The sequence below is a fragment of the Rhinatrema bivittatum genome, chromosome 6, assembly GCF_901001135.1.
Source record: "Rhinatrema bivittatum chromosome 6, aRhiBiv1.1, whole genome shotgun sequence".
NCBI classification, from domain to species: domain Eukaryota; kingdom Metazoa; phylum Chordata; class Amphibia; order Gymnophiona; family Rhinatrematidae; genus Rhinatrema; species Rhinatrema bivittatum.
This window is the reverse complement of record NC_042620.1, coordinates 268,499,066-268,517,172: the sequence shown is the minus strand read 5'-3', so window position 1 is coordinate 268,517,172 and position 18,107 is coordinate 268,499,066. Positions and strand designations below refer to the sequence as shown.

The window sequence follows — 18,107 nt, the reverse complement described above, 5'->3', positions numbered from 1 at the left end:
TGCCAAAAGTGTGCAGAACAGCCATAGGCTTTCATATAGGCATACTGCTATGCAATATGCTTTCCAGAAATTTTGTTTTAAATAACCGTTCCCTGTACGTACCCGGATCAGTCCAGACAGTGGGTTGAGCCTCCTGTCCAGCAGATGGTGACAGAGAAAAACTGAAAGGGTATCCTATATAAGGACAGAGCCCACCCTGCGTCCCTTCATTATTTCTCTGTCTCCAGCAGATTCAGACAGTTGAACCTGGTTCCCTAGCTTTATTTTCTTTTTCTTCTCCCTGGGGATTTCTCCTCTTCTCCTCGGGGTTGATACAGGATCAAGCAAGTATTATTAATTTCATTTAAAAAAAAAAAGAGGAAAGTTTCTAAGGGAGACCTAGTTGTCTCCTAGCTCTTACTGGGTCCCAGAGGTGACTTGTCCCCTTGAGTATTCAGCCTGGGACCCACTTCCCGGTGACCTCCAGCCTGGCTGCTTGGGGTGAAACTGGTGGTCCAGTCACTCCCCCTCCTTTGCCTAGTCTGCGCCTGTAAGGTATCTGCCTCGGGTCCCATAGCAGAAAGCTGCTATTTTCCCCTGCTTGTTAAAGATGTAAAAAAAAAAGAGAGAGAATTCAAAGCGCAGAGATCAGACTTACAGGCAACCGGCAGCATTTCTGAACAAATTTGGGGGAAGGAGCACAGCAGGTTCATTCCCTGCTCAGCCTCGTGGTCAGCCAGGAACGGCCATCTTTCTCGATATAGCGAGCGGCCCCCCCCCACCGGAGCTTATGCCGCGGTCCTCTGGATTCCTTGCCTGCGGGGAGCCTGCATCTCGGCTCTCCTGTGACGGGCTTTGCTCATCCTGCCTCCCTGGAGGGGAAGGTCCCTCCGGGGCAGTTGCTAGATCGCCTTCTTGGGGTCGGGCAATGAGGCGTGCTCCCAGGCCAGCTCCCGCGTGAAAAACCGCTGGAGTGGCGGCCATTTTGTCTTCAGAGCTGCCTCCTCCTACCAGCCCTGCTGAGTTGGCGGAGCCGATTTTTAACCCCTCACCGCCCAATCTCAGCCCCGTGAGTTCTCTGAGCCCTGTTTCTGATCCTCCCCGCGGTTCTCCCCAACCCCCCCCCCCCCAAACGCCTGGCAAGGTTCATCATTGTTTTTGTCCGGAGGTTGTGTTATTACATAAGTCCTTCCTGGCTAGCCTGGAGGAAGAGAACAATCCCTCCCCGAGCACCCCCCCCCCCCCCCCCAGGCTAAGGCCAGGGTGGTCACAGGCCAGGGTACAGGCTTCTACGAGGGTCAGAACTGTTCCAGGTGTTCCGGATCCCCCAGTCACCCCCCCCCCCCCCCCAGCCGTCCCCTGCACTGGATGTGGATCCTGTCTCAGATTTGGCTCTCCTGAACCCGCTGGTCAACGGGGATGATCCTCTGGTCCTGTGGCTGCTCCAAAGGGAGGAGCTTGAACCGCTAATTCCCTTTGTTCTGGACGAGCTAGGAATTGAAGTTCCTCCAGAAGAGCCCCCCACCCCTTCGTCCTCTCACACTGTGGATCCGGTCCTGACGGGACTGAGAGCTCCGCCACGCACTTTTCCTTACCACCCCATTCTGATGCAGCTCCTGCTACAGGAGTGGGAGTCTCCTGAGTCAGGTCTCAGTGGGCAGGGTGATGGACAAACCTTACCCCCTGCCGGATCAATGCCTGTATATGCTCAAAGGTCGATGCTTCGGTGTCTGCTATCACTAAACCTACCACTATCCCGGTAGTAGGGTGCACAGCATTAAAGGATTTTCAGGATCGGAAGCTGGAACTTCATCTCAAGCAGATCTTTGAAGTTCTGGCTCTCTGAGTCAGGGCGACAGTCTGCAGTAGTCTCATGCAGCGGACAAGTCTCAGGTGGGTTCAACAATTACTCAGCACTCAGGACCTCCCGTCTGCAGAGGCGGCACAGGTAGAACGGCTGGAAGGTGCGATTACGTATGGGGCGGATGCCCTTTACGATCTTCTTCAGGTGCAAGCCAGAGCTATGGTTTCCGTTGTATTAGCCAGACGCCTTCTCTTGCTGAGGAATTGGGCTGCAGACTCCTTGTCTAAGGCACAACTGGGCACTCTCCCCTTTAAGGGTAAGTTGCTTTTTGGTGAGGACCTGGAACAGCTTATTAAATTCTTGGGTGACAACAAGGTTCATAAGCTGCTGGAGGGCCGCCCCAAACAGTCCAGGTCATTTTTTCCATCGCGCTCTCGCTTCAGGGATCAGCGCAGGTTCACCAAACCGCGAGGAGCATGTCAGCGAAACACCTCCAATCGGGCTCAGGCATGGCCCCAGTCCTTTAGAGGTCGGCGGCCCTTCCGTGACACTAACCCACCAAGGTTCCACCTCCAAGCCCTCACAATGAGATGCGGCCGGCCCATTCCTCCGTTCCAGACTTAGGTGGTCGGCTGTCCCTATTTCTTGAGGAATGGGTCAAGATTACTTCAGATCAGTGGGTCCTCGAGGTGATCAAAAGAGGTTACGCTTTAGAGTTTGCTCGAGATCTCCCGGACCTCCACTTAATCTCTCCCTGCGGAACGCGGAAGCGACCGGTGGTGTGCCAGATGCTCGACAGGCTCCTAGCTCTCTGAGCAATAGCCCCAGTTCCCCCACAGGAACAGGGATATGGCCAGTATTCCATCTGCTTCGTCTTTCCCAAAAAGGACGGATCCTTTCGGCCAATCCTGGATCTCAAGAGAGTCAACCAGGCCCTCAAGGTCCCCCACTTTCGCATGGAGACTCTGAGGGCGGTCATAGCGGCAGTTCGCACGGGAAAATACCTTGCCTCCCTAGATCTTATGGAAGCCTACCTTCACATCCTGATCTGGCAAGATCACCAAAAGTACCTCCGCTTCAACTTCCTGGGCAGACACTACCAGTTTCGGGCGCTTCCGTTCGGTCTAGCCACCACGCCCCACACATTTACCAAGGTCATGGTGGTAGTGGCAGTCTTTCTCCAGTGGGAGGGAGTTCTGGTCCATCCATATCTGGATGGCTGGCTCATTCAGGCAAAGTCAGAGGTCCTGTGCGTGACAGCGGTCAACCGAGTCCTGTCAGTCCTCTCCTTCCTCGGGTGGATTGTCAATTACTCCAGAGCTGCCTGAAGCCCTGCCAGGTCCTCGAATTCCTGGTAGCTTGTTTCGACACCCGCTTGGGCAAAGTGTTATTACCTGAGGCCTGGGCACTCAAGCTCATGGATCAAGTGCAACATCTGATCTCCCTCCCGGTTCCCACGGCATGGGACTATCTTCAAGTTCTCGGCTCAATGGCTTCGACTATAGATTTGATTCCTTGGGCGTTTGTGCATATGCGTCTGTTACAGAAAGCCTTGCTGTCCCGCTGGAAGCTGGTCTCGGAGGAATTCAGAGCGCCCCTGCCGCTCTCCGATACTACCATCGCCGACCTACAGTGGTGGCTTTCTCTCGCCCATCTATTGAAGGGGATGCCCCTGGAAACACCTCGGTGGATCATTATAACGACTGATTCGAGTCTCTCCGGCTGGGGAGCGATGTGTCAGACTCAATCTACGCAGGGATGCTGGTCCCCAGTTCAATCCCGCTGGCACATCAATCGTCTGGAGGCTTGAACGGTCCATCTGGCACTCAAGGCGGTGCGAGTCCTCTCGAACAACGCCACCACGGTAGCCTACATCAATCGATAGGGGGGGCACCAGAAGTCACCCAGTGGCCCTGGAAGCCAGCAAGCTGCTCGCCTGGGCGGAGCGTCACCTGGAGCGGCTGGCAGCCTCCCACATAGTGGGGAAGGAGAATGTTCAAGCCAACTTCCTCAGCCGGTAGCATCTAGACCCCAGAGAGTGGGAGTTATCCGACGTGGAGATGGAGCTGATTGTGCGCAGGTGGGGGATCCCTCACCTGGACCTCATGGCCACTCTGAACAATGCAAAGGCTCCCAGATTCTTCAGCCGCAGAAGGGAGCACTGCTCCGAAGGGGTAGATGCCCTGGTTCTTCCTTGGCCCCACGGCATCCTTCTCTACTGTTCCCACCTTGGCCTCTGGTGGGAAAGGTTCTCTGAAGGATAGAACTTCACAGGGGACCTGTCATTCTCGTAGCATCGGAGTGGCCTTGGCAGCCATGGTTTGCGGATCTGGTGAATCTGGCGACGCACGGTCCTCTTCTTCTCGGCCACCTCCCAAATCTGCTCCATCAGGGTCCAGTATTTTTCGATCAGGCGGATCGCTTTTGACTAGCGGCCTGGCTTTTGAGGAGGAAGGGCTATAAGGAAGAGGTCATATCTACCTTGTTGAGGGCCCGCAAGCCATCCACCTCCCTCGCTTATGTCCAGGTCTTGAAGGTGTTCGAGAAGGTCTGTGTCGCGGCCGGGGTGCCGGCACACAAGGCTCCGGTTTCCCAGGCCCTCTCCTTTCTACAGAATGGCCTTTCCAAAGGTTTGTCTTTCAATTCTTTGAGAGTGCAGGTTTCGGCTCTCGGGTCTGTCCTAGGTAATATCGATGGTTACACGGTGGTGGCTCATCCGGATGTTGTTCGCTTCCTCAAGGGGGCCAAGCATTTGAATCTGCCTGTATGGGCTACTTGTCCTTCCTGGAGTCTTAAATTGGTGCTTCAGGTCCTTTGTGAGGTGCCCTTCAAACCCCTCTGGCGGGCTACGCTTAAGGAACTAACTCTCAAGATTGGTTCTAGTTTCTATTTGCTCTGCGACGAGGGTCTCCGAGCTCCAGGTATTGTCTTGTAGGGAGCCCTTTCTTCGCTTTTCAGCTTCAGGTGTTTCTCTAAGAAGGTCCCGTCCTTCTTACCAAAAGTCATGTCTTCCTTTCATGTCAATCAGTCGGTGGACCTCCCTGCCTTTTCTGCTGAGGATATTGCTAGCACCTCTGGTGGTGACCTATGGCGTCTCGACGTAAAGAGAGTATTGCTTCAATATTTACAGGTCACCAATAATTTTCGAGTCTCTGATCATCTTTGTCTTATGGAGTGGTCCAAATAAGGGAAACAAGGCTTCTAAAGCTACAATTGCTCATTGGCTAAAAGAAGTGATTACATCGGCATATGTCTGTCGGGGTCGACCAGTCCCAGAGGGCTTGAAGGCTCATTCTGTGTGTTTGCAGGCTGCCTCTTGGGCGGAGAGTCGGTCAGTCTCTCCTTAAGAAATTTGCAGAGCAGCTACATGGAAGTTGCTGCACACCTTTGCTCATCATTATCGCCTTGATGTCCAAGCGCCAGTTTTTTGGCTCCTTCGGTAAACAAGTGCTTCGGGCGGGACTGTCTCGGTCCCATCCTGTTTAGGGAAGCTTGGGTACATCCCACTGTCTGGACTGATCCGGGTACGTACAGGGAAAGGAAAATTAGTTTCTTACCTGATAATTTTCGTTCCTGTAGTACCACGGATCAGTCCAGTCTCCCGCCTCTCGTCGGCTCATGTCTTTTTCCGCTCGAAGCTCTCGTTTCACAGAATATTGAATTGACTACTTCCTATCTGAAATACAATGCACCGGAGGTACTCATTATTGTAAGAGCAAATACGTACCTATTGAACCTCTGGGTTCCATTTTGAATGTTACAGTTTACAGTTTATTACTTGCTTGATCCTATTCAGGTTTATCTTTACCTTGTTCTTGTCTGCTTTGATAACGTTTATACTGAAGGGACGCAGGGTGGGCTCTGTCCTTATATTGGATACCCTTTCAGTTTTTTGCTGTCTCCATCTGCTGGACAGGAGGCTCAACCCATTGTCTGAACTGATCTGTGGTACTATAGGAACAAAAATTGTCAGGTAAGAAACTAATTTTCCTATTTTGTTGGTTCATACTGATTTTATTAGAGACAGTCTTATACAGATTGAGTGGACAGAGCTACTGTTTTGATCTAGTGTGACTCAAAATGACCATTTTCATACTGGAAGGAATAAGTGGCACTTAGTAGCATCTTAAAGAAAGAATACACAGCATTCAGGTAGACATGAGAATTATTTTCATGGCCTACTTTGTTGTAAGAGAAATGTACTTTATACTGAACCAAATTACCTCTCTCTTCCATAACTACTGCTAAAAATGCTGGCTAAAAGAGCATTACATGGAGCATATGGATACTTTTAAATGTCTTTATATTTGTCATTGTGTCTTCTTGTAAATGAATGAAATGAAATGTATATCATGAGGCAATGACAATTGACAAAATATTGGTAATAATGCTTAATCTCATCACAGTGTGCCCTGCCCTTCCTGCATTCTCAACAGATCAGTTGAACAAACAATAGAAGCAGGTTAAAAAAATTAAAATAGTTGTTGTAGTTGTTGTTAGACATTGCTAGGGAGAGAGAGATGTTATTTATATAGATATAGGTAACTATATGTCATATGTGTTTTAATGAAATTGGGTGAACGGTTGAAAAGTTATTTGGGGTGGAATGGGGAAATCAAACAGAAACACTTGAGGGGGAAGGAGGAAAAAACATACTGATCTTATGAGGCCTTATAAGATCATACCTGTGTTTTTGCTCTCTCATCCCCCCCCCCCACCCCCACCCCAGCCAAGTGTATATATTCCCCCTCTGTAATAACCTTTGAAATGTTCATCCAATTACATTAAAATTTGTGTCACAAATAGCATACCTAGTGACCCCCTGGCTCACACCTTCCATATGCTCTCTCTACCCTGACACTTAGGATTCCTTCTTTTTATTTTCTATAAGGAACAAGCCACTTCGGTTGAGCTGAGTTGAAATTTCAGCTAGGTTAGAGCACACTGTGATGTCCTTAAGCTTTTTTTAAAGCTATCCTGCCATTGGTTAACACTGAGCATTTTGAAAGCTGCTCTAGCATTGGTGAGTACCCGAGTTCACTAATTGACTCCATTTTTTTTTTTTTGCCTAGTTTCCTATTGGAGAAGAAATATCTGTAATGTTTAATAAAGTACTTGTTAACACATAAACTTGCTTAACAAATTTTGTCATAACTATGTTCAAACTTCCAAAGCCAAAGAAGGAAATTAGGCATCATGAAATGTTTATATGTCGTTTATAAGTACAAAACGAATACTACAGGATGTGTTTTAAACAATTAGAGCATTAATTTATGAAGGAAAGAACATACGGTAAATGAGGAGCAATAAGAAGACAGAGCTCTTGGCATGAGTGAAGCAGATCACATACTCTGCCTGTTTCCAGAAGGAAGAAATTTATGAGGACATGTAAGTAAACCTCCTGCTTAAAATGTGCACAGTTGGCGCAACTATCCCACATATATAGCAGAAAACTTTGCAACTCTGAGTTATATAAAAAGGAAAAGACTGGCACGTTGGAATAATTTTTTTAAACCTTAAATTACTGATGAGTTATTTTAGGATTTTGTTCTTCTTGCTCATGAAATCATCAGACAGTTAAAATATCCTGATGATGTTAAATTTAATAAGTTGACACATCATAATCTGTATTTACTGATCAGTGACTCTTAATGTGACCCAGCTTAGAAACATTAACAGATAAGACACCAGGCAGTCAGAAATCATGGGATATAATAACCCCATTCATTTCGTTCCTAAAACATGACTTTTAGCCAAACAGAAATGCTTTAAGGATACTGGATACAGATGGGTAAATAGAGAATTATTTACAAAAAGAGATTGAAGATTTTTGTTGTCAATAAAACATAATTTGGTATTTATTGAAGTTAATTTATTAAAAAAAATATGAGAACTTCTGGAGAGGCAAAATAAGGTACTAACCTATTTTAATAAGCATGCCTCATTACACAGTTGCAGGATTATTTACACAATTCTTTGAAATGCCTCAAGTGTATATGGCGCTATACAGTTGTATGCAAAACTTGACTCCCCTGGACAAATAATATGTTTCAATGAATCTTTAAGTGAACAGAAACTGACACAACCTCTGCATGGTAGAAAGTTAAACAAGCATACAAATAATAAATCCAGAAACCAGTAAAGTAAGAACAAAAAATCAAGTGACAGTCCTGAAAGAGAGGAATTGTGGAAAGAGTCTATATCGCAGCACATCTTGAGGCAGATTTGTGAAACGCTGGACCAATTCAAGTGAAGGAATAGAGCGCAGGAACCTTTCATAAGACTTGAGTGAGTGATAATGGAAGGTTTTGTTTTTTTTAATGTATCTTTTGGAGCACACATATTAAAGGATATAACTATGTATAATACAAATGCTGATTATATATTTTACTCCTGGGGGAATTCTGCACAAAAACATTTTAAATTCTGCACACAAAAACACAAAATTCTGCAAAATTTTGCAAACTTTATATTGGTCAAAATAACACAATTTACATGACAGTCTTTAAGTGATTATATTTTAAATTAATACAGAAAAAAGTTAATACTTAGCAATGCAGAATTTTAAATATTTTGTGCAGATTTCCCTAGAAATTCACTGTAAGAGTGTCCCTTCCACTCGCTCGCCCTACTCCCCTGGCCATTTTGCCCTCTCAGGCCCCAACTCCTCCACCTGTCAGTATCTCTTCCCTCCACCTCTAAGCTCAACCCCTTCCAGTCTATTGCCAGTCCCAGTGTTTGACCCCGTTCTCAGTACTGCCCCTCACACAGGCTCCCTCTGTCCCTCCCTCTCTCACACACATGCTCCCTCTCTCTAATATACATCCACACACCCTCATACAGGCTCCCTCACTCTCTCGCACACACACACATCCCCTCATTAAGGGCCCTCTCTCTTGCATACACACCCACACAAGCTCCCTTTCTCTCTCACACATACATCCTCACACAAGCTACATAAGAACATGCCATACTGGGTCAGACCAAGGGTCCATCAAGCCCAGCATCCTGTTTCCAACAGTGGCCAATCCAGGCCATAAGAACCTGGCTAGTACCCAAAAACTCAGTCTATTCCACGCTGCTGTTGCTAGTAATAGCAGTGGCTATTTTCTAAGTCTACTTAATTAATAGCAGGTAATGGACTTCTCCTCCAAGAACTTATCCAATCCTTTTTTAAACACAGCTACACTAACTGCACTAACCACATCCTCTGGCAACAAATTCCAGAGTTTCATTGTGCGTTGAGTGAAAAAGAACTTTCTCCAATTAGTTTTAAATGTGCCACATGCTAACTTCATGAAGTTCCCCCTAGTCTTTCTATTATCCGAAAAAGTAAATAACTGATTCACATTAACCTATGTCTCTCTCTCACGCACCCCTTCACACAGGCTCTGTTTCACACATACACAATCCCTTCACACAGGCTAGCACACTCACATACACACGATCCCTTTTTCATACACACAAGCTCCCAATCTCTCACACACACACACACACACACACACACACACACACACACACACACACACTCCTTCACAATCTCCTCATATAAGCTCCCTCTCTTTGAAACCCACACTCAAGCATCCCCCTTCTCTTACCTCTCACACCCTCCTGCTCTCTCTCACCCTCCCCTCATATATGCTCTCTCTCTCTCTGAAACCCACACTCAAGCATCCCCCCACCCCCCTCTCTTACCTCCCATGCTCTCTCACACCCTCCTGCTCTCTCTCACCCAATCTCTCTCACTGGGGTCTTTATCTTCACCACGAGCGGAGCACACTCTGTTCGTGGCACACGGTGGCCTTCCATCCTCGCCGTGATCGGAGCACACACCATTCGCGGCACACGGGGGCCTTCATCTTCACTGCAAACAGAGCGTGTCCCGCGGCACAAGTGGACCTTCGTCTTCACACGCTCCATTCGTGGCATGCTGGGGTCTCCTCTGCTATTTTCTGCAATTCTGTGCAGGGGGGGAATTCTGTGCAGATTCTGCGCTCCACGGTAATGCAGAATTCCCCCAGGACTAATATTTTGGATATTGTAACTGAGACTATGATTACAAGAAGTGTTTTTTCCCAGAATTATAAGCAGGTTTTTTCCCTATGTATGACTATCCCAAAAGTACAGAATTGTTACTGAAAATTTGAAATATTATATATATTTGTTTTCAAATGCTCAGACATATGCTTAGAATAGTACATGATTGTTAAAAGTAGACAGAACAACAATCATAACCTGAGAGGTTAGAAGGATCATAGTATTTGGAATTGCCATCACCTAACTGATTGCTTAATGAGTCAATCAGCTTTTTAGGCCTTATTAACAAGTTTTTGAAAACAAAATAGTAATGAATCAACGGAAAAGTTTCCAAATTTTCGTATATGCTATATTCATGCTAAAAATGAGCATATATGTATGTAAGTATCCTGTACTTGCGCAATCACTTATAAACATCAAAAGTATGCGCATATTTTAGGATTCGTGTGCACACTTATCCGCATGACAAAAGGGACATTCCAGGGCAGGGCCAGAATTATGAGCATAAGTTGCTATTTTATTACTTGGACATGTAAATTTGTTAACTTACATAATTATACACCTGCTAATTCTCTTGCATAAGTGATAGCAGACTTGTTTGTTTATTATTGGCTAGGTGGGAGGTCTAGGTAAAATAGGGAGTTCTGACTGAAGAACCAGGAAGGGTCTCTGTGATGTGGAGAATGCCTGGGCAAACTGGTGGAGGAATCGGGAAAACTGATAATTTCGCTTATGTGCTCAGGTTATAAAATATACCAGCATGAGTGTGTAAATCAGGTTTTATGTGAGCAAGTCTATTTTATTTTCGCATGTAAAATAAATGCGCAGGATTTTAAAAATTGGTAGGAAAAACAAGGTTAATGCATTGAAATTCTTTTGATGCATTGCGTGTATTCACAAGTAAGCACACATACACACGCTTATGATGCGGGGTAGACATATATGTATTTTGTAATACGTGCGTATCAGATATGTGCAGGTTATAAAATATTATCGTAGATCTCCGTGTGGCTATATACACGGGTTTATGCGGCTGCACGGAATTGTTTGAAAGTCACCCTCTAAGTATAATATAGTTAATATATCACCATATTAATTAATAGATGCAGGGCTTAATTTTTAGATGAAAAGGAAGTGGAACTGTTGAGCAGAAGTGAAAAGGAGCAGGGTCAGGGCTGGGCCTGGGTGTGAATTCTCTCTCTCCTGTGTTGTGGGCTCATACCCTCTCCCCAGACACACACACTCTTTCTCAAATGCATACACAAACACACTCTTCCTCCTCCTTATCTCATTGATGATCCATTTCCAACCCCCACCAGCTGCTTTTTGCCCACCAGTGCACACCCCCTCCTCTCCTCTTCCCTGCAGGCTGCCTGTAGGGGAGGGGCTGGAGCAGAACACTCCTGCTACTCTGCCTCTTAAGCCTGAAAAGAAGTGGTAGAGCTTCATTCTAGGCCATTCTCCAACAAATTCAACCCTGAATAGCTGCCTTCCTACTTCTGATTTTGTCTAATCTGTTTATTCATACATTTTTGATAGTTGTCCCACTTGACACTAGAATTGGTGTTGTAGGGTGAAAATAATCATAGGTATAATTTGTACTACCTAAGTATTTTCATAAATATATGAAATCAGTCACCAAAATTGTTTAAAAAACATTTTCCCCCATGGAACACAAGATAAGACTGAGCCTTACTGTTGAATTTTCTGGTTTCAATTTTTTTATGTACAAATAAGTGACAGAAGTAGGTATCACGTCATACATGAGAACATAAACATACTAATCACAGATATTCATAAAAATATTAGTTTTAAACTTTGAAGCACAAAAGAAAAACAATCAATAGAAAAATGTAATGCTCTCTTACAATGTTAGGCATTTCTTTAGTTTACATTTTTAGAGACTATCCTAGATTCCAGAGAGCATGGTTGGTTTGGTTATTTTTATAACCTTGCTAGAGAGGGCATATTCTTGTCCACCTGCACTGTCAATAGTAAATAAAATATGCACATTCTATTCTGTTGCAGCAAGTGGCAATACATAGGTACACTTTGTATTTCTATGTGTTTGTAAAGTGTTATTAGATGCATTTGTATAACAGACGCTATGCAAGATAAAATATTGTGTAAACTGGCTAGTAAAAATTGGATCGTATGGTTGTTTTAAATGAGATGGTGGTCACTTTCTAAAGACTTTATATGATGTTTAATATGGTGGTGTCCCTCTAGATATTAATCATATAAATGTAGTCATGTTACTATTATGAAAACAAAGAAGAGGTGTTGAAAACCAGGAGAGAGCATTTTTTTCTGATCGTATTTTGTTGGTATTTTTGTGCAAAATGCTGGTGTATAGTTGGTCCTTAGACATCAAACATGTTTAGCATTAGGATACATAAAGAGAGCTGGCTTTTGTCAGTATTGACTGGCATCAACTATTATGTGATCGCAAATGGTGTTGAAATTTATAGCAAATTGTACAGAAATGTCATAGCATCCCTGTATGTTTCCATGGTGTATACTGTACATATTGATTGGAATTGGGAGTATTGGTGGTAAATTGTTTGCACAACACAGGATTGTTCCTGAGACTTTGAAGGCTAAGAGCAGTGTTTCACAATTGAGCATTTAAGATCAACTCAGTTGCTTGGTAGTGATGCAAGTAAACCTAGTCTGTATTTTATTTTTGAACCATTAGAAATGTTTAATTTAACAAACAATGGTAAAGAGATTTGATTGTTTCAAGCAAGTGTATCTATTTAATTTGTACTAATTATTTTTTATATTGATTTGTAATAGTTTTAAAATAAACATTTTAATATTTCTGTAAAATAGTTCTTAAATTATCACATTTGCTACAGTTAAATGTTTTAAATGTTTTCTGCATATTTCGGTTAAATAAAATTTAAAAAATGAAACAGTGTAAAGAGCCACATTTCTCAACATTTAAGCATTTGTTAGATGTGTACAGTTGTGCTCATAAGTTTACATACCCCTGGCAGAATTTGTAAGATGTGTAGCTTTTTAAGAAAACATCAGTGATCAGACAGCCCTTATCTAGAATTAAGCTGGATAAAGGCTGAATATAGCCAACTGTGCCACTTAGACGGATAACTGTTAGGTTATCCATCTAAATGGTTTTTTAATATGGACCCCCATTGTTTTCAAAAACATTTATTCTCATAATGACTTGTAGCATATAAAATCACCATATATAGAAACAGGATGGCAGAAAAAGACCATATAGCCCATCTAGTCTGCCCATCTACCCAATTAATTTAGCTTTATAATTCCCATCACTTCCTTAGAGATCCGCTGTATTTATCCCATGCTTTCTTGAATTCAGATAATGTTTTTGTCTCTACCACCTCCACTGGGAGGTACATCCACCATCCTCTCTATAAAGAAATATTTTCTAAGATTACTCCTGAGTCTACCCTCTTTCATCCTCATCCCATGACCCTTGTACATATTAAAAAATGTAACAAATTTTATAGATATTACCATCATAAAATAATAATACACTATTTATATTCAAACTTGCCTATACTAACACAAAAATACTAAATTTCTAAAGCATAATGCATAATATTTGTGTGAGGACAAGCAAGATGGCAGTCCTCACACATGAATGACGACATCCAGTGGAGCTTGGGATGTCAAAGTTTCTAGAACTTTGTGCTTCATTGGTTGCGTCCATGCATGTTAATATACCATGCATCCATGTGGGGTCTCTTCAATCTTTTTTTTCCAAAGAGCTCTGTGTGGTGCCTCATTCTCCTATTTTGGGCCTTTTGGAGTTTTTTACCAGTCAATAGGATTGTTCAACGTGGAGTCCCGAAGTCTTGTTCTTTGTAGTTTCCCTAGGTAAGTTTTTCCATTGTTTTTCTATGTTTTTTTCCCCACTGTTATGCTCCCTCCATGGTGATGTTCCAACTGTGCCTGCTGGCCATAGACCCGCCATTGCCATTCAGTTTGATTTTTGCGTCCCTTCTGTTTCAGCTGGTCATGTCTAGCGATGCCCCCACTGCAAAAGGACCATATCTATCATGGACCACCATGATAAATTTGTCCTTTGCTTGGGAGCATTGTATGATGTCCAGGTGTGACACAGATGTGCAGCTGGAACTGATGGAAAAAAACTTCGGGCTCCGAAAGACTGATCCATTGATATCAGTATTTGAAACATCGATATAAAATGACCTTGGAGCTGCATCGGTGGAAGGAGCATCGGGGGCGAGGTCTATCAATTTCCTCCATGCTGCCAGCCAATAGGGAACCAAGATACACAGGCCACCATCTGACCTTCCCAATCTAAGAAGGTTTGGAGGTCACATGCCAGGCATTGAGAGAGCTGAAGAAGCAACAGTCTCCATTGATACCCAGGCCGGGAGAGAGTACCTCCAACACATGCCAAGAAACCCCTCCCCAAAGTGGTACCCAGGCAAGGAAAGCTCATCCTTTAAGCATGCCAGGGACTTACAACGGACTTATTATGCTCTCCTCCTCCAGAGGGGAGGAACTAGCAATCTGTTATCGCTCACCCCGCCAGGAGGGTGGAGTTAGCAATCTATTCTGCTTTTCTCCTGAAAGGGGGAGGAGTTAGCTATCTGTAATGCTTACCCTGCCAGGAGGGCGGAGTTGGTAATCAGTTAGTGAACTGCTGTTAGATGTTCCTGTAAGGAAGGAGATGGCAATCTATTATGGATCAACTCCCCAGGAAGAGGAGTTGGCAGTCTGTTCAATGATACTCTTCTGAGGAGAGGAGCTAACAGTAGATATATTGTACTTCACTACAGAGATAGCAATCTATCATGCCTCCGCTATGGAGTAGCAATCTGTTATATATAGGCTGCTGGCAAGTCCCATAGAAAGAGAAGGTAGCTATCTATATAATGCTTCCGTAAGTGGGGTTAGTGGTCTGTAGTGGTTGGCTCCCACAGAGTGATAGTAGTGTAAGGAATGACCACTTGCAGGAAATGGTGAATCCCTGGGCCGATGGCAGATGACAGCACCCCCAGGAGGAGATCCTGAGAGGAACCACCGGCTAGGCTAGAATATGAGATAAACACAATAGTTCTTTATTAGGCTGGAAGCTGGACCCCCAAAGGTGGCAGTAGTGAGTCGATGTGTTCAGCAGAGCTGAAGTCCCTCTGAAACTGGAATATAATCTCTGGGTCGCTGAGCTGTAGAGAGAGACTAGAAGTAGTGAGTAGACAGGATATACTGGATACAAGATGGTACACTCACAATAGTAGATGTCTGCAATGGTCTCTATGCCATAGACAGTCTTCAGTATATTCAGGAACAGGAGCCGTAGGTGAGCACTGGTTCCCACAAACAGTCTGTAATAAGAACTCACAATAGTTGTATATGGAATGGCTTCTAGAGTAGAAGAGTCTGTAAAAGATTCTAGGAACATGGGCCCTCGTGGAGCGAGTACCGGTTCCTATCTGCAATCTTGCCAATAGAACTCTCGATCTCCGTACCTGCGATAAAGTCTTGGACGGAAGGGAGTCTTCAGAGCTATAGGAATATAGGCCCTCATGGAGCGAGTACCTATTCCTGTCTACAATAGAACTCACTGTGTTCACGTCTGCAATCGCTTCCAGGCAATGAGGAGTCTTCCGAGTATTCAGGGACGTAGGCCCTCGAGGAGTGAGTACCTGATCCCGTCTTGGCAATCTGAAATCAAGAAGAGAGAGCGGAGCCCCTGTAGAGCGGGTACTCCTGGTAAGTTTGAAAAGGCCGAGCAGTGGAGAAGGATTCCCCTAGCTGACTCGGATCGTTGTTGCAATTATCGTGGACTGCTGAAGCAAGTCCTGTTGGAGTTCCTTGCTAACTCGTTAGAGGTTAGCAAACAAAGACCTTTTAAAGTGGAAATTGATGACATCACTACAGGGGGATGCCCCCGAGTTTCGCTCCCTTGCTGGTACAAAAGTCTGGAGCGCATGTGCGCTTACGTCATCAGGAACATGGCGGATCCATACCGTCAAGCCAGCCCGGGGACACCGGGACCAAGAGGCAGAGAGAAGCCGCGGCTGCATCTGTCCATCAGAGCCGAAGGGAGTTGCTCCCAAGGTAGAGAGGGTGGAGCGAGATGTGAGAAGAGGCACGAACGCAACAAGACTGTGCCGATCTTGATGTCCACTTCTTCATTCCAGAGTGGATGTGGTCACTCCAGCTGTCTCCCAGACCATATTTGTATCGATGATCTTTGAGATGGATTTGGATTAAAAGATCCAGCAGGCCTTGGAAAAGGCTCTGCAAGGCCTCAGTGCTGTCAGCACCTGTGCCAGATCCTATACCGATGCTTAGAGGGGAATTGGGGTCGATAACTACTGCCCTACTGCTTATCTCCAGCTCCTCGATGAGGAGGCTTCACCGGGATGTCGAAGCTCTTTGGGATCCAGGCTCAAACAGCCGTATGCACTGGTCTTAGAGACCATGACTGGGATTGAGCACCAAAGGAGCTCTCGCCATTGACAGACCAGGGTTAGCCGGCCTCTAATATTCTCTGCAGATACCTTTGAAAAAGAGGTGTTAACAGGGCTCCTCTCCAACCCCTCTCTTTCACTAGAAAGAAGGAAATCTGCACCAGGAGATCTATCTTTCATAGGATTTGTAAGGAAAATGGAAGAAGTCATTCCATTTACATTACAGGCGGAGGATAAGTCCACAACCAAAATGCCGGGCATCCTCCAGTTCATGGAGCCCGCTAAGGAGATTGTGGCAGTCCCAGTCTATCAGAGCTTCAGAAGGTATGAGCATGTAGGAGAGCCCCCTCTTTGTGGCTCCTGTCAACAGGAAGGTGGACATGATTTATCTTGTCCAAAAGGCTCCTGATTTGACAAGCGGCAGTTACTACACCAATCTGTGGTGATCAAATCTGCTTTCAAAAAGACCAAAAGGTCTAGAACCCAATCTTCGGTGCCCTTGGGGAGGGATTCTAGAGCCATGGATACTATTGGGAGGAAAATGTTTCAGGGGCCTATGTTCTACCCCCGAATAGCCTCCTGCCAGCTCTTCAAGGACCGGTACATTTGGAACTGAAGCAACAAATGCAGGGGATGGCCGAGAAGCTTCCTCAAAAGCAGCAAGACTCCCTCCAGTCACTGGTGGACAAAGAGAGTGCAGAAAATATATGGTCCATTTGACCTTTGTTGTTCTCGAGATGGTATCAGGCGGCTCTGCCATTGGGGATAGGGGCATGCAGGGCTTGGATCTCCATCCAGAAGTGCAAAAGGACTTCCTGAAGTGCTATATACAGAGGAGAATCTTTACAGAGAGCAAGTGAAGGATGTGGCCACACAGATCAGAGATCACTTTGCAATGCTCCCAACAACACTCCGCTGGCATTCAGGACCTGGCCTCCTCTTCCAAGAACTATCCGAGGCCAGATCAGAGGAGATGCTATATTTCAGCACCATAGTCCCATACACAACAGTCCCCTCATTCCTGTCTTAGGCAACAGAGGGTGCCTAAGCCCCAGACAGCAACCCAGTCAATTCTTAGGATGGAGTTTTGACTGGATCACAGAGAACATAGCCAGGATCCCATACCCGTGCTAGAATGTCTTCCAGTCAGGGAGAGGCTACGGTTTTATAGTGCAGTGTAGCCTCAGATGTGTGGGTCCTCAGCAGCATAAAAAAAAAAGGTACAGATTAAATCTATAGAGTCTCCCACCAAATAGGTCCCTGAACGCAAATCAGAGTCACTTGGTGGATCAGGAACTGCTTCTAACCGAGCTTTCCACCTTCTTAATGGCCAAAGCAGTCAAACCTGTTCCACCAAGGCAAAAAGAGCAGGGATTTTACTCCAGGTATTTCCTGATTCCAAAGAAAACAGGGTGACTCTGTCCCATCTTAGATTTAAGGGCCTTGAGCAAATTCATCAAAAGAGAAAAGTTCAAGATGATTTCCCTGGGCACCTTAATCCCCTTTCTTCAAAAAAAGGGACAGGCAGTGTTCTCTAGATCTAAAAGATGCTTCTCACAGGACAAGCAGGATGGTAGTCCTCACATATGGGTGACATCATCAGGATGGAGCCCAATCACGGAAAACTTCTGTCAAAGTTTCCAGAACTTTGACTGGACCCTACTGGGCATGCCCAGCATGGCACTAACCCTGCAGCCAGCAGGGGGCCCCCTTCAGTCTTCTTTTTTCCGCGCAGCAGTAGCTTCGCGGTTTAGGAGCTCTGAAGAGATTCCTGACAGGAATTTTCCTCACGGACTTAATTAAAATTACTTCGCCCCACAGGGGTCCCTCCTCTAACTTTTCTCAAGCCG

At 45.1% G+C, this 18,107-nt stretch overlaps 1 protein-coding gene across 12 annotated transcripts in view; it reads left to right on the top strand.

Annotated features, from left to right (window-relative positions):
- The window catches only part of LOC115094273 (zinc finger protein 282-like), a 115,544-nt gene that overhangs the window by 56,203 nt on the left and 41,234 nt on the right, over nucleotides 1-18,107 (top strand). For 2 of the 12 annotated variants that reach the window (XM_029607169.1, XM_029607171.1), the window contains exon 9: nucleotides 7,063-7,171. The exons of 5 other annotated variants lie outside the window; for them this stretch is intronic. In XM_029607169.1, the coding sequence (XP_029463029.1) occupies nucleotides 7,063-7,079 (17 nt within the window). In that variant the 3' untranslated portion in view covers nucleotides 7,080-7,171. Of the gene's footprint in view, nucleotides 1-1,217; nucleotides 6,807-7,045; nucleotides 8,263-18,107 lie in introns of those variants that run through there. 5 more of the 12 variants (XM_029607167.1, XM_029607166.1, XM_029607172.1 and 2 more) reach the window with 4 other exon arrangements.